Raw genomic sequence first — 17,120 nt, forward strand, 5'->3', positions numbered from 1 at the left:
GCTACCTGGAGGACTGCAAGTACGCTTGGAAACTTCAAGAGGGGGAGCCAAGCTCAGGCTGCTCGAGTACCTAATGTGTTCCACCCTACGTGCCGGGTCCCCCATCTTGCCCCCACTCATGGGGTCTTGCGCAGAGGCCACATGGGAGCGAGCCCCATGCCTGCAGCACTGCATTCTTCCTTTGCACATGCTGCAACTACTGTCTCATTGTTTCCTTTGCTTTAATTACCATGGTCTTTTATTCTTTTTCTTTTATTTGTTTATTATTTTTTTCCAGTCTGCTTACCAGCACAGTATTTATCTCCAGAAATATTAACATACTAGCAAAGCCTCAACAAAGAAGATGAAGTGTAGGCATTTCTCTGGGCTGCCACCAGTGTGCCTGACATTTCTGGCTGCCCAGAGGCAGTGCCCATTTTCTCTTCTTGGTTTTCAAGGGTCAAGGCTGTAGGACAGAGTAGTCTCAGTAGGATCAGAAGATGTGCTTCCCTTCTGTGGGCATCCAGATGGAGAGGCTCCAACCCCTTCTTTTGAGCCTGTTTTCCTTTTCATTGTTTCCTTCCTTTCTCCTTCCTGTTGCCTACAAGCTGGTACCGGCTCCCGTCAGGCCAAAAAAAAAGCCTTGAGGCTTTTTTCTATTTTTTTTTTCCTCCCTGCGCAGAGCTGCACTGCTTTTATGCTGTGGGCATGCAAAGCCCTGTGCTGTGTCTGAGGCTCAGCACCCACTGCCCCTGTGGGCCCACTCCCCAGCCCCATGCCCCGATGGCCACCCCATGGCCCCTCTGCCACAGCTGAGGCAGAAGGGAGGAGAAGAAAACCATCTGAGTGCTGTGTGGAGACATCTCCCCCCCAAACTCAAGTTCACCTGCTGCCATGTGACAGCTCAGTGTCTTGATCAGGTGTTTTGAAAGGTGGCTGTGGAGCAGAGCAAGGCTTTCAAATGCAAGTAGAGGCCAGCAGCTACTTCATTGCTGTACCAGAAACAGACCCAACGAGAAGAAAAACACATTTATTTGCATAGCACAGGTTGCCCATCCCCACCTCTCCAGCCCAGCCCCTTTTGTGTCCCTTCTCATGGCAATGGAGAACTTAACCCTGCAGAACAAATCCTGTAACGCTGGAACACAGTTTGACCAACACAGTCCTTTCTGTTCCAGTCCAGATCTTGGTAGAGCGCACGTCCCCCTAATCCTAACCTTTATGATTCAAACTTTTCCAGGTATGACAAAGTTCTGGAGAAATCCATTTTGCCCTCCTAAAGATCGTTGTGGCATTTCTGTCCAAACAGCAGTGGTGATCTATACACACACACACACAGAGTTTCATATGTGGATAGTGACACTTTTTTTAGGGCTGGAGTTGGAGAAACTGAGTAGTCTTGTAACTTTTGTGTTTACATAACAAATTCAGAATGAGGGAACCACATGGCAGGATCCAAGTAATTGTGTTTACTAAATATGCACAACATGCAAGGCCAGGCTTAGTTATATATACACACTGCTGCTCCAACTGGATTTTGGCAGCCTCTGAAACATAAAAGACATTGAGTGAATTGAACTGCACCATTGTCGTCAAGCAGGAGTCTCAAGCATGGAAAATACATGGCAAGTGAAGGCCAAGCTGAACATACGTGCATACCTAATTCACAGGGCTCATGAGCAGGGAACAGCTTAATAGAAGTACACCAGAAATGAGCTTTTCCACTGCTCCCTTCCTATCTTCCAGAGTAAAAGCTGTGCAGATCCAATAGACCTTCAGAGAATTCCTCAGTTCCTGTTTTTTTCCAAGATACATAGCGAAAGGGAATTTCTGTTTACGTTCTCTCAAAGCAACTGGCTAAATAATTCCAGATGATGGAATTTCTCCACTGTCCTTAAAGAAAACAAAAACCTCCTTAACCTTCACTACTCTTTGAATTATATTAAGACAATGGTGAAAAATCTTTATTTCAGCATTCAAAAAAACAGTTAATGACAATTAAAAGTTGGGAAAGTAACCTTAACTCTGCCCTGATGTTCATGTGCAATACAACCTTGGGTTACGTGTTTGTATGGTCTTGCTTTGGGATGGCTTCTATTTTTCCCTGCAGTTTTTAGGTAACAGCTGTAGCAGTTTTGGATAACAGCTGTAAGTTAGCATGCTATGTCCATATGAATTCCCCAAAAGTACTTATAGGGGAAGTGCGTTGTAAGCCTTTTATTAACAACGTGTAATGCCCGTATCAGTGAATTCTGAAAGAACGGGGAGGAGTGGTTTTCATCCACTGTTGGGCCAAATATTTTTGGAGCCAATTTTCAGCCTAGGAAGATGAAGTCACCGTTGCATCTTTTTCTTTATTGGATGCTGTAAAGCAGAAGTGTTTTAGCTTCCTCTTTGGTAGCTTGGCAGGTTGATTGTTTACCACAAATTTTCACATGAAAAGAAACCAGAAAAAAGGCAGCTCAGATAAAATAAAAATTTTCTGTGTGAAATTCTTGATTTTGATAAAATGAAAAGAACACAAAATGTCATCTTAGGAACATACATATTGATTAATGATTACATATGTACTTCTGCTTTTGGATAGAAGGATAGACAGGAAGCTACAGATGCCACTCCTGATATCATGTACTGTGTAGGATTTTATAATTTCAGACAACATTTCAAAAGGATTACAACTTTTTTTTTCTTTTAAAGAAATAAATTTTGAATGCTAATTTAAAGTGAAATGCCAGTGCATAATTTCGGCTGGAAATGGAAATGTCATGTCAAAATACTCACTATGGTGATGTACCTGAGGGAAAATATTTAGACCCTTTTTACCCAACCATTTTTTTTTTCTGCTGCTCCAAATGCATACTGACTTCTGTATGTTTAAATATACCTGTGAGATTTTTATTTATTTATTTATTTTTTTCTGTATAGCTTAATTATATGTGGTATTTGTACTTGAGAAATGTATATGTATGCCTCATATAAGTATGGCAGTAGATACTGGATGTGCAAACATCTCAGTATTGCTCGCAGACCTGCTTCCAATGCAGACAAAGTCATATTGCCAATATGCCCATCAACAGCAGAACCCAGCTTTTTCACAAAAGATGAGTCACAAAAGACACCTCTCTTTTTACTAACAAGTAATGTGATAGCACCATTCTTTTCTTCTTTTGGAGTTTTATTATCAGATCTCACTACACGCCTTTGCCAGGAAAGTATCACAGAGATTTCAAAAGATTGTGAGAGCGCTAATACTTTTTGTACAGATTTTGTGCTGTACTTATCCTAAAGAAGGTACACACATTTTCCTTTTCTCACATTTTTCCCTGCTCCTTTCCAGCTTTCTCACAGTATTTTCATGAGGCAGACTCTGTGTCATCCAATTATTTCCTGAAGAAAACTAGAAAGATAAGCCTTTGAAAGCTGAGCCAGGAGTCCAGATTTCTCTCACTGTATTAGATCACACTGATCAAAACCATAGGAAGATAGAGAAATAAACAACATGATAGTGGGACAGAGAGAGTGGGAAATGGGGATCCCTGGACATAGTGGTAAATGGGATGAAACCATCCAATATCAAGTAAATTTACTTGGACAGAGAGGGAGTTACTGGGTGTGTAATACTGGTTAGCTATGCTGGAGAGAAACCTTGCCAAGCCGAGTGTTTTGGTCAGCCTCTTTATAAAGAATAGGAAAGTAGGTAAAAGGTTAAACACAAAAAAGCGCATCACTCGTCCTGTTAGCTAATGCTTGGACAGCGTCTCCATGAACCACAGTTGTACATCTCGCTTCTGTGGAGGCTCTGTCCCAGCTCCCATGACCGGGAGGTTTCTGTCTTGCCTTGCTAAAATGTTTGGAGGAATATTTGTTGAGATGAAGGAGATTGTGCACAGATGTATCCCAAATCTTGAGTGTTTAATGTTGCTTAAACTCCATATACTGTGAAGATACGGTATTTTTTTCAGTGCCATATCCGCTGAAAAACATTTGCTTAAGGAAATACAGCAGGTCATAGGTAACAGTCTGGAAAAAAATATATATTGTCAGTTAGATGCAGTCACATAATTTTTCCTTTTCTATTTAGGCACTTGGACAATAGTTTGAAACCCAAAAAAGGCTTTTAAAACTGTCTAACACACAGAGTATCCCTAATTACATTTCTTCACAGCGTGAGACTTTGTATGTCACTTCAGCCCGACAAGTCCCGACTCCCAGCTTGGACGAGCTCTGGAAGTGTTTACCACTGCTATGCACTCCTCTTGCAAAAGTGTTGGAGTGAGCCATCAAGCAGTACACAAATCATTAAACACTCTGGTGGGGAGGCCTCGCAGTTTCAGACTGTTTGGGAGATGAGTATCAGTCGTTTTAGAGCATCGCCAGCAAAGCAGAGAGCAGTTTTGAAAGAGCTTGTGTAAGGCAATAAAGGCACACAGCATCTCTTTAAATAGGCAAGGCACTCGGGAAGAACGTCTCTGCATGCGCGGTGAACTTTTTTACCCCGATTTTCTTCAGAAAGTCCTCACACTTTTAGCTGTACTGACAGCTGCTCTTTGCTCGGTCAGGTTATGTTTGGGTGGGAGATTCACAGCTCTTTCAAGACATAGCTGTCTGTAGTAAAAGCAAAAGTAAATCGCCCATTTAAGACTACCAGCTTTGGAATAATTCCCCAGGGCCTGTGGTGGAGCAGCCCAGGGAGATTCCCACCTGGGGAGCTTCTCAGGGTTGTCCTGTGCCTGTTTTGAGGGGATGGTCTCCAACATGCATCAGAAATTAGATGACCAAGTGGCAATCTGTGTGACCCCACCTGCATATCTATTTTTTCCCCAATCAATAGCTTATTTTGATGTACTTTGATCTTAGGGAATATAATGTGATTTTTAAGATCCTGCTCTAACTAACAGGCACTGCTCTGCTCATGCCTGGGCTGGGACTCAGTGCATCCCTTGTCCCTGCAGGAGAGCGGCACACGGCCGTGGAGCATCCTGTTTACTGCCTGGGAAATTCCCCCTAGGGCTGCAGGAGGCAGCCTGGCTGTGCCCACCCCCCCCCAGCTCCCCAAGCATCTTTGACGTTTTGAGAGAAAAAGCTCTCCTTGCCATTTGCAACATGCTCTGATGTGTTACTGATCACCAGCTTTGAGGGGATCCCATCAGGGACATCACCAAGTTGAAAAGATGGGTGTTGCAGCACTGATGATATTACAAGTTAAAAGGTTCTCCCTAGTAGAAAGACAGAGCAGGGCTTAAAGGAACAAGGCCTTGACATCTCATTCCTAATGTTGCATGAAGTACCTACTGTGGGAATGATGCTTGCTCAGAGAGTGTATTTTGGCAAGCAAAAATCCTATGAGCCTTATTATTATTTATGTCAGTTTTTCTCCAGAGCTTTTTTTGGTTAGGTTTGTGATTTATGGTGTTTTTATTCCAGCTACTCGGGAGATTCTCTGATGGATTACAATCTCAGTAAACTCTAACTCCAGAAGAATGACAGCTAAGAGACTTAAACCAGACTTTTTGCTATCCTGGAGAGGAACTGGGTCCCACGACTTGGAGTTTTTTTAATACTCTACCTCCCTCTGCTGTTATCACCGCGAAGTTCCTCAACAATGGGAAATCATGTACTTGCGGCTTCTATTTCTATGCTCTCGCTCCTGGCAATGATGGGAGATGCGGACAGTAAAACAGACAGTTCCTTCATGATCGACGCTGACCCCAGTCGCTGCATGAGGCATCACTATGTGGACTCCATCAGCCACCCCCTGTACAAGTGCAGCTCGAAGGTAAGGGCTCCTCTCACCCCCCTCACTGCAGGGGAGTTGTTAAAATGAGCCATTTTGTGTGAGTCCCTCTGCATCAATTCCTTGTGACCAAAATGCAAATGCAGAGATAGAGACACCTGAGCATACATGTCAGGTGGAGAGGAAGTCTCCTGGGTCTTTTCTTCTTCACCTTTTCAAAACGAGAAACACACAGTGATGGGTCAAACTAACACGCACTAAGTGAATCAAGTCAAAGGAGCAAGTTCGGGGCTCAGCTGCCAGCACCAAGGAGATGGGCAAGTTTGGAAGAGTAGATCATCCCAGTCAGACCTCTCCTGCAAGTGAGTCTTTAATCCAGAGCATGTAAACTTACAGCTTGTGAGACTGAGCCCTGAGATAAAGAATCAAGCTATAAAGTGGTAATGAAAAAAGAATGTGAAAAACACTGCTGATTTTTTTCCCCCATTTAGTTTCAAAGCCTTTGTTTTCGTGAAGAATGCCAATTGGATGTTTACTTTAGGGCTTCACAGAGAGAAATACAAGCTTGCCTTTCCTTTGAGATTTCAAGCCTGAAAAATCTTGTGTTGAAACGGTCAGTATATGTAGCCCACAGTCATTTATTTCATTGTGAGGAGAAAAAGAATAGGGAGAAACAATGGGAAAATCCTTGCTGGTCCCCTTTGTCTTGTCCTCATTTGTTCCAAATGAACTAAACCAGTGTGTATGCTGTCTCCACATTAGCCGTCCTTCTGTCCCTCAGAAAGGGATTTGCCTCACACACCCAGCTCCCTGGGTTGGCAGAAGGGAGCAGCAGCACTTTTGCTGGCTCTGGGACACGTAGGAGAGCAATCGAAGATGAGTGCGTGGTAGGTTTTAGGGCAGGAAGGCTAGCTGTGGTGTTGCCTAGGAGCAAAGCCCAGCAGCATCAAGCCTGGGAGATTTGAGAAGGGAGGAGTCATGCTGGCTGCAGAGACCCCTCTTCCTTCACCTGAGTCCCTTTGCATGCAGAATATTTGTTTCTTGGGCTCAACATGTGCATGAGGCAATACCACTGGCAGCAGAAGGCCATAACGTGTAGAATAAAGCACAGAGAGAAGCATCAACAGAAAATCATCCCAGCCCAGTGCCCAAGCACCAGGAGGTGCCTGTGGCAGTGGCTGGGCACCATCAGTGGGGCTAGGGGGCCTGGCAGCCTCCAAACTGGGCACGTGGGAAGGCCAAGCTTGGGGCTCCCTTACACCCATCTCACAGCCTGCTGGGCTGTGTGGAGAATGGGCTCCCATGTCCCAGTCTGTCCTCTCCTGTGGGCTGGCACCCCTGTGATCCCTGGCTGCAGTGAGCTCCCACAGCACGGCTTTGCCTCTGCTTCTTGCCTCTTCAGCAGCCTCTCCTGTCCCCAGGACTGGTGCCTCTGTGTTAAACACACTCCTGCATCCTTCAAAACAGCCACCGCAGCACCCCATCTGTGGTTTTCTTATTTGTTCAGGGCATTGCTTCCTGCACAACTCATGGGCTGGGCGTCCCTGTGGCTTTTAGGGTAACTGTGTTAGGTAACAGCCAATTCCTTGGCTGGGCGTCCCAGTGGCTTTTAGGGTAACTGTGTTAGGTGGAGCCTGTGTTCCTGTGACCAGGAGTTGTGACTGCACCTCTCCAGCATGCTGTCATTTGTTTTGCACCATGGCTGAGATGTGCATGCTCCTGATCACCCGAACAAAGCCCTTTTACTGTGTTCCTGCCTTCCTTGCTCTGTTTCCTCTCCTAGTTTTTCTTAAAATCCCAGCTGGTGCAGGCATCAGATAGGGCACTGGTTTTGTGAAGGAAACACGAACACTTCCTTCTCTTTGAGAGACAAGGAAGGAAGGAAGGAAGGAATCCCATCACCAACTCAATTTCTTATCATCCCTATGACAGAGAAAAGCAATCAAGCTTGTAGGAGTAAGACTGATGGAAATAAGAACAAGGAAGACAATCTAATGAAAAACATATTATTTTAAAACAGGGCTTTGAGAAAAAAAAAAAAAAGAAAAAAAAAAGCTGTTGACATAAACATGATGTAACTCTAACTGCGAGAATGTCCGTGACATTTTTTTGAAATCAAACCTTTAATGGAAATCATGTTTGAAAATATTATCACATCTTTTGTCTTCTCAAATTCCACAACAGTTTTAAGAAATGTGTTTTAACAATACTGTAAGTTGTATGGATTTTCTCATGAAGTGGAAAATGAAAACAGTTGAAAAGTTTCCATACAAAGCAGAACAATTTTGACTTTTCCTAGAAACCTTCTTTCTGCTTGTTAAGTCAAGCTTTTTTTTTTTTTTTTTTTTTTTTAAGGTCTCAGGAATCTGAATCATTCTGCTAGACATATGGCTTCTGTTCTGGATTTAGCATATAAACACAGATCGATATTAGACTTGCTAATGAAAATTAGACACAATGCCTGCTCCTATATATATATTGTGATAAAATATAAACAAGCCAAAAAAAGGCAAGTTCTGCTGGCATAGCTGTGGGAATTGTGGTACCTCTTGTTTCCACTGAGTTTCTATTGTGGAGCTTGGACAGACAATTTCTGTCAAGCAGAGACTTTGCCCATTTTTGGCATGACACATTGGTTCCACCAAGCCGTCCCTTTTCACTCTGTATGTTTTCCCTTTTAGTGCAGCGTAGAATTACAGAAGTTAAAAATGGCTTCAGAAATTGCAAGATGCATTGCATTTGCTGCCTGTCTTGGTTAAAAAAGGATTGTGTCCACCATAACTCTCTGTGGAGGCTGCCAATTGTACCCACATGGGAAGTAGTTGGGTTACATTTGGAAATGTCCAGCTAATATAATTTAGCCATTAAAATCCCTCTTGCTTGTGACTTCGAGCAGATGTTGAAAACAGGTTTCTAAAGCCTTCGGAAATGTAGTCCATTATAGTAACAAAATGTATAGAAGATGCAAAGGAGGGATGAAAGAAAGTAATTTGTTCCTGAAAAACCGTGTTTTCCTTTGACTTCAAGGAAATATGTGTGTCAGCTCATGAATACTGCCTTTCCGGACCATACTAGTTTCTGCCTGACCTCTGTCACTGATCTTAAATGTGCTGGATCATCTCACCAGTGCAATCAGATCCTCATAAATTACAGTATTGGCTGTCACAAGTGCTTCCTCCAGATGTGCTGGAGGAGTGCTACTATTGACAGCCTAGGAGCAAAGAATCCAGGCCAGAGAGACGTGCCAGATGAAGAAAGATTTAGGAAATGGATGAAGACGTTTGCTCAAGAGGTGGCTTGTGAGCTTTGCAGCTATTCCTGTTTGTGGCTAGGCTGTGTGCAAGTCAAGCCTTTGCATGTGCATTTCAGCACATCTGTTCTCTAGGCCTCGGTGTGCTGCTGAAGGGTGTGGAGTAGAGGACTACAGACACCCACTGTAACAAACCAGTTCTAAATTTCCAGCACATGGTTGCTCTACAGCCATCAGATGCTTATGAGCTTGCTGACTTTAAGTGTGAAAATATATTTTTCTAGCTGCCAAACAAGCATGCAAAATCCCTGCTGCTCTTGTCTTGCATCACACTGCGCTCCCGTGAATAGCACCGCAAGGTGACATGCACAGGCTACTATGTGCGGGGGAGCAGGGGAGCCGAGAGGCACAGATATCAGGTTATAAAGTACCCACACATTTTTACTATATATACACTTACTGTATTACTGTGCTATGCCATCAGATCATTACTAATTATTCAGGCGATAATCTCTATTGCGCTATGCTATACGCTGCAATAAACAGCTGGTGCAATTGATTAAATGGCAAAGCAAAGCTTTTAAAGTACATGCTATTTCCAGCTCATTTGCACACCTGCTAAAATCTGCTGGTGCTGTTTGGGATCTATGAGGAGGAGGTTAAATTATGCCGAGGGCTTCAGGTTAGTCCAGAAGTTTAGAAAGGCATCAAAATGGGAAATCTGAACAGATTTTCTCCTGCAAGCTTGACTAGAGGGCCATGGAGTAATGCCTTTTGTAAAAATTTACACTGTAATCCAAAAATAAGGTGTAAAACCAACACTGTGCAATTTTATGTGATTAATTCTAACCATCCTCTTCTGAGGTATGGTAAAACTAGGTAGCCAGAAAAATCTGAGGTTGAAATTGGAGTCTCCAAAGAATGAAACATGTTTTAAAAGGCAAAGCTCACTAAGCAATTATAAATGCAGTGGTGTATTGAAGAAATATTGATTGGTTTTGCACTATAAACGCTGAGATAGATATTGATATTATTAGATTTTTTTATTTTTTTCCCCTGGTGCTTCTGATAGTACCTGCCAATACAGGAGCAGATGCATGCTATAACCTCCTTAGGATAAAAGTGCCAGAAGTGACTAATTGTTCCGGCTCCAGAGGCATCAAACATTAGAAGTCATGACCATCATACAGAAATGTGTGCTGTCACGTTCAGTCCGAAATCACAGAATCATAGAAATGTTGGTTGGAGGGGACTCTGGAGGTCCCCTAAACCTTCCAAAAAGCAGCTGGTGGCCATTTTATGTCCCCTATTGCCACTCCTGAAGACCATTTGTCTGTGTTGTCTTTATAACTCTCCTTTGAGTGGTTGCAGGCTGCAGCCGGATTGCTTCTCGGTCTCCTCATCGGCCAGAAGCTGGGGAAGAGACTGCTCATGTTCTGATGACCTGCTCAGAGTGGGGGGCCTAAGGAGGGCTGTCAAGATGCAGGGAAGGAAACTGATTGTCTTAAATGTCCTAATCTGCTGTCTTTCCTTTGCAATGCACACAAGGTTAGACACCCATGTCGCTCTTCACCAGCCGCCTGACTCACTATGGGAAGGGAGTTTTGTTTGCCAGGGGATAAAAGTGGATGTTCATCTGTCAGTAACGGGGTGCTAGGACTGTAGTAACTGTCCCTTGCCCTCTTCTCATACACACTAAATACAATGGTATGATGGAACCTGATGTTGATGATACATCCAAAGCTTACATGTGGCTCAATATTGTACAGGAATTTCATTCCCATACCTGTATTGCTAGCAGTTGAAGTGAATTTTCTTATGAATAGGCAGAATTAAAGAAAGGGGACAATAAGTTCATACTAAGAATCAAGAAAGATGGCAAGTTTATTGGAGAGCAGCAAGAACCTCTTTCTTAATTAAACTGAGGAAGAAGGTGGTAGGTACCAAGCCAGCACATCAGCTCATGAAGGCAACTTCCTTGTGATCAGCCCATGTTGACTGAAGTGTAATTGTTAATATATTAGTGCATTTCCAAGTAACCATTTTAGCATGCAACTATGCTTGGAAGAGACATTTTAAAGTACTGTACAAAGTGTGTTCATTATGGATGATAAGTGCCTTTCCCGAGGACACCGGCAGTGATGGTATATTGTACTTGGTGTTTTGTAGCCAGTCAAGTATGAGCAGTGAAAGAATTTCAGAGGTGTTTAACATTGTAAAATATTTGCTATCATATCTGTAGTTGTCCTTTTGGATTGTCTAGAGAAGTCATGAGATGTGTGCAACAGAGTTAAAATGCAATTATCTTCTTTGGTTATAGGATAGAGTTACTACTCTATTAGTGGATATTTTATAACCTTTGCTACATTTTTACCTTGCTTGGATGTTACAAAAAGTTGATATTGAACTTTGTATTCGTTAGCCAGAATTAGCTGATTTGGACTTAAGTAATATTTAATTCCCCAAAAAGGTATGAGAGGTTGTTTATAGCTCTACAAAACTTAGCTCTGCAAGGTGATACCAGTTGTTTCTAGCCACATGATCACCTGATCATGAAGACATCATTTCTACATTTTATATAGAGCTTGGGAGACTGTAGCTATCTCACCTGCTCAATGAGGGATTTTTGGGAAGGGAAGCAAGTGACTTCCCATGGGATTTCATTCCTTAGCACCTCCCATTGTACAGGTTATCCTATCCTGGTTACAGTTCACTTGGTGCACCCAGGAGAAGATCCATGGAGCTTGTACTGCTTTTGAAAATCTCACTGGTGAACCCTCACACTTAGCAAGGAGTTCATATCTCTTTACATTTTCACTGCCTTATGCTATGCAGTGCATTTTATACAGACACAACTGATATAATTATATATAACATACACACACTCAATTGCAAATACATCTTCCAGGTGATCTTTGCAGACAACAGAGCTAGAAACTTACTGCTTTAGAAGCCATAAACTAAGCTGCTTCTTTATATTGCTGATTTATATGTTTATATATCTAAGCATTTGAGAGATTTACTGGCCCTGAGGACCAGTTCTGCTGATCACTACTATATGAACTCAAAACATTGGAAAATATCCAGCTGAAGCATCGGTTTGGCTGATGATTTAAGGGCTTGGCTGCCCCAACCCCAGGATTAACAAGCCATGCCTGCAGTCACTGTGCCTGGAAAATGGGGCCGGCTGCAACTGTTTGGAGTCCTCAGGTCAGCTTTCAGAAAGCCAGGCACTGTATTTCTTATCAGTAATGGTGTCTGGGTGCCCAGAAGGACCTTTTCCTTTTTCCTCCCGTCCACGTTATCTTCTCAGCTCACTCGGGCATAGCTCCAGGGCAGTGTATGCATGGGGCCGGGTTCCACCACCCCGGCAGGGAGATGCAGGAGGTGAAGGAAGGTCAGCCAGACTGGAAGGACCTGCCCTATCTGCAGGTGCTAGCATGTGCTCTCACAGCCACTGAGGCATGTTTCCTAACCCGTTGTCTCTTCCTTCGCAGATGGTGCTGCTGGCTCGCTGCGAAGGACGCTGCAGCCAGACGTCGCGCTCGGAGCCGATGGTGTCTTTCAGCACCGTCCTAAAGCAGCCTTTCCGCTCCACCTGCCACTGCTGCCGGCCCCAGACCTCCAAGCTGAAAGCCATGCGGCTGCGCTGCTCGGGTGGCATGCGGCTCACCGCGACCTACCGCTACATCCTCTCCTGCCACTGCGAGGAGTGCAACTCCTAGGGGCCTGCCCGCCACAGCAGGATGCTGCTGCTGGGGAAGGCTCCTGAGAAGTAACCCTGGGTGAGGCCAGTGCTCCCAGCATGGGGTTGCAGGAAGGACACGACTAACCAAGCTGGGCTGGAGCCAAGAGCTAACGCAGAAAACCTCCTGGGGCCCTGGATGCTGCCAGTACCAATGCACAGTCTGTGACAAAGGCAAAAGCACGTGGACTTGTTTTTGAGAAACCTTTTTTTTTTTTTTTTTTTTTTTCCTGAAAGGATATTTTTGCCAGTTTCTTCTTTTTCAGGCCCAGCCCTGACGACAGAGGGGTGCCTTCTCTATAGGCCCAGGGCAGCAAGGGAACAGGGAGGAAGGTCAGCTGGATGGCAGCACTGCTCTCTGGAAGTCGGCATTTGGGCAGAGGGTGGGCATCAGTCCCACACACCACCTCTTAACCTGTCAGTGTATTCTCAGTCTCCTCATTATATTGGTTTTCAGACAAACTATGTCGTTGGCAAGGGTTACCTGTTACCGATCTAGCAGACAACTGCTGGATAACTTTAACTGTGGTTTAGCAGAAATTGCAAATATATAATTGAAAAGTGAACCCGGTATGAAATGTAGCACTGGGATTACCCCGTGCCAGCTAAAATGATTATTTGTGGTATACAGCACCACAGTTCAGTGGCTGAGGAACTCTCTAGAAATGAAAGGTCATGAGACTCATTTTCGCCCTCTAAAAACCTGGAAATGTGACACATGGCAACTGTCACAAAAGCCATTACTCGAACACTAGAAAATAAACAAAAATTAAAATGATACATAATAAGTGGAGTATTTTCTTAACTTGGGTAGAACTCTTGATGTGCAGAGCCACTAAAGTAATGACCAAACCTAGAGTTTATTTTCATCTATAGACCACTGAGCATCACTTTTGCTTGGTGTGCCCATAGGAGTTTTAAAGCCAAGTTTGAACCCCAGTGTTATCCACTGGACCACAAGGGTTGTGTTTTGATTTACCTAATGATCTGCTACCTGGGGCGCTGGTGGATTCACCATCCAGCTTGGCAGCTGCTGGATGGGCTGTAGGCCCACAATGACCTAGATAAGCCATTATTTGGGTAGAAATGAAGATGCCAGAGGCATCTCTATCAGGTAAGGACTCAGGTTCAGTGCAGTTTCTGTTCTTTGGTAGGATCGGCATGCACTGTCCCACAGTTAATCTCTCAGACAGGCTGGAGCAGCTCTCCTGCTCAGCAGTGTCTGACGCACCGTGGTGAGGACGGAAAGTCCTACCCAAGCCCAACGTTTGGTCCATCTGTTCAGCTCTATCCTGTCTGTCTGTAGCAAATGCCACATGCAGCAGCTCAGAGACACACACTGATGTAGCAGGAGGTCCCCGAGGTCTGCCAGGGATGGCAGCTGTCCTGTGGTCTACACAGGAGTAACTGAGACTGCTAGGGCAAAGCCAAACTCCTCTGCGACTAACTCCTTGTGGCAAATAGGCTTGGGATGTGAAGGCAGGTGGGTGACAGACATGGACCTCACAAGCCAAATCCTTGAGCAGTATGGCAATCAGTCCTAAGTGGAAAATTAGAGGGGACAAATACACCTGCAGACATTGGTTAGGGAGGAGTTTGTGTTGCCTGAGATGAACTCTCTTTGTCATCATGAGATGGCTTGGAGGTGGCCAGTTCTTAACATCACAGTACTGCATGCAAACAAACAGGTGAATCAAACTGTTAGAAGCTGGGGGGCTCAGATTAAAATGTCAAAACCATGTGTAACAAGCCCCAGTGAGCTCATTAGACACCATGCATTGTTTCCACGCTGTCAGCCATTCTTCTCACCTCTGAAGAATGGTTTGAACATCAAAGGGTGAAGGCTGGGAGCATGAGCTGGGCATTATCAGCAGACTGCTTTATATAGAAGATCATATGGGCACCCCTTTTTGACTCTTTCAACCTCCAGCAGCTAAAAACCCCATCATCCAAAAAAGCACCAACCTCTACTGTTCATTAGATAGAGAAATTTCCTGTTGTTATCCAAAACATCAACAATAACCAAGTAACTGCACTGCAAAATATGTGAAACCTCAAAGCACACAAGCAGTCCTAAGCAGCTGTCTGAGGAATGGGAAATGTTTTAAGGGTAGCTGCTATATCTAGCCACCACTGGCCTCCTCTGCCAGTGCAAACGGGAGGCCACAGGGCTGTGACACAAGGTGTAGGTGACAATTAGCCTCCTGGTAGCTCTGCTGGCTGGGTGGGCAGCATGGCACCCTGTGACGGTCCTGAAATGGGGTCAGAAGAGGACTTTGAGAAGAGACCCCCCCCGCTCCTGGGCCAATTTAGAAAATAAAAAAATAAAAAACTATTTATAGTAAGAGAAGAGTTTGGCTAGTATTTATTTCCACATCCCTTCACTGTCACAGTGTAAGAGCTATAATTGCTCAAACAGGTCGCACAGAAGTTATTTGTGTATTGGTGTTTCAACCAAAGATATTTATTTTTTTTTTCCCCTCTCACACCCTACATTCCTTCCCCTTTTGCTTGATTCCTCTAGTGAAATCATCACCTTGTGATCATAAAGTCTGTTGCTGGGCGTAAAGGTGAAGTGAATTCCACATCATCTAATTTAACTGCTGAGTCAAATAAATGCACAGAAGCAATAAAAACAGAAATTAGGCATCATGAGGCAAAACATGCTTGTAAATAGCTAGAAATGGATATTAAATAACAAATCAAACTTCCAAATTCTTCTTTTAGCTTTGTCAGGCAATCTTTACATTAACATTAACAAAAGGTGGAGCTATTCTGCCAAAAGACTCTCATAAAACTATATTTTGGTACATTTTCATAAGAATATTAGGCAAGTGAGTGCTGAATGAAGCACACAAGGTTACTCATGGTAAAAATCAATTTTTGATTCAAAAATCATTTTGAAACAAAGGAAAATGAGGCTTCAGGTAAAAACTACAGGGTTTGGCTCAAGAGAAGGCGTCTAAATGGTGTTTGGAGATGAAGCTTTTCTTTGCTTTACCCCACTCTATGTACTTAAGCTCTGCTTTTCAAGTGTGACTACTGTGTATGTGCTTCTTAAATTGGGTTGGTTTTGAACAACAAATGGAGGGAGAGGTTTACTTGTCCAGATAATACCGTAGAGCTTTTTCTTTGCTAAAGCATCTTCTCCCTGAGACTCCAATGACACAGCTTTCTCCTTTCCCTCCCCTGGTTGTGCCTCACTCTTCAGGCACAGAAAGGCTGGTTCAACTGTGGTGGTCCTGCAGTTTGTTCAAGATGTGATATGCAGATTTTTAACTCCCGTGCCCTCTATTTTCTCAATTAAGTTTCTGAGTCCAGCTTGGTTTGCTTTTGAAAGCCACCCATCCCAGCAGTGAGGGTGTTACATTTCAGATGCATTGAATGCACTCATGGAGACCACAGGAAACACTAAAACGTTGCTGACCTCCTTTGCTTGCAGAAAAAAAAAATATAGTCCCACTGCCTTTTGTGTTTATCAGAAATAATCAGTGATTTGACAAAGAACCCATGATCTTGCATATTTTAAGTATTCTGCCCCTTCTCTGTAACAGTGTGTGTTGGGTCAAACATTCTGTTTGTGTGTAGGAAGGTCTGAAGTCAAAGTCTCTACCAGCTTGGGTGAGTATGCATTGTAGGCTTTGCAAAAGAGAGGCAGCACAATCATTGACACAGTTGTCACTAAATGCAGTGCAGTCTGAGTAAGCTAAGAATATCCTGGACATTGGCAGAAAATTCAGTCTTCTCTTTGGGCTTCAGTGTTCTGTGTGCCAAGTGACCTCATGCAGATGCAAGTTCCTGGGTAGTCCCTGAAGAAAAGGCAGAGGTAACCTCTGCTGGTCAGAGAGGCTTCTGTCCAAAAGGCTGAGGGCTGAGAATATCTCAGGCAGGTGTCTGAGTATATTAGAAATTCTGGTTGCAAAATTCACACGAATCGTATTGAAAATGCATTGGAAGTATTTCAAGTACTGAAATTGCTGACTGACCTCTTTGCTCTTTGAAAATGAAATAAATATGCTCTTGCAGAAGTTAAACATTAATAAGGGTGATCAGCCCCACAGATTTATCAAGGATGAATCTGGTGCTATTAAAATTAAGAACTCTTGATCTTTTTGTTATATCAATGTGTAAATGCAGATGTATATATATGCATAAAACAGCTCTATTTCACAGCCATGTCTCTTCAACCTCACAGCCTTCTACCCCTCCTTGAGAGGCTGCTAGTTAGAGAGGACCAAGCACATCTCCTAGCTCCTCTCTACTGTTCTTGGAAAGGAGCTACTTTTCACAACCAATGGCATGGACAAAATTTAGCAAGCAAGTGGCCTGAATCTCTCTCATAGATCTCCACAAGTGAGACCTCAGAGTAGGAACCCAAGGCCACCAAAATCCATCAGCTGCCTCTCAAATAC

General features: G+C 43.7%; 1 protein-coding gene across 18 annotated transcripts in view; it reads left to right on the plus strand.

Annotated features, from left to right (window-relative positions):
• Window positions 1-16,813, plus strand: part of NDP (norrin cystine knot growth factor NDP) — a 47,587-nt gene extending 30,774 nt beyond the window's left edge. For all 18 annotated transcript variants that reach the window (XM_032183992.1, XM_032183888.1, XM_032183915.1 and 15 more), the window contains 2 exons: window positions 5,404-5,755; window positions 12,461-16,813. In XM_032183992.1, the coding sequence (XP_032039883.1) occupies window positions 5,582-5,755; window positions 12,461-12,688 (402 nt within the window). In that variant the 5' untranslated portion in view covers window positions 5,404-5,581 and the 3' untranslated portion in view covers window positions 12,689-16,813. The remainder of the gene's footprint in view (window positions 1-5,403; window positions 5,756-12,460) is intronic.
• The last annotated feature ends 307 nt before the right edge of the window (window positions 16,814-17,120 follow it).

This window comes from Aythya fuligula, chromosome 1 (genome assembly GCF_009819795.1).
Source record: "Aythya fuligula isolate bAytFul2 chromosome 1, bAytFul2.pri, whole genome shotgun sequence".
Lineage (NCBI taxonomy): Eukaryota > Metazoa > Chordata > Aves > Anseriformes > Anatidae > Aythya > Aythya fuligula.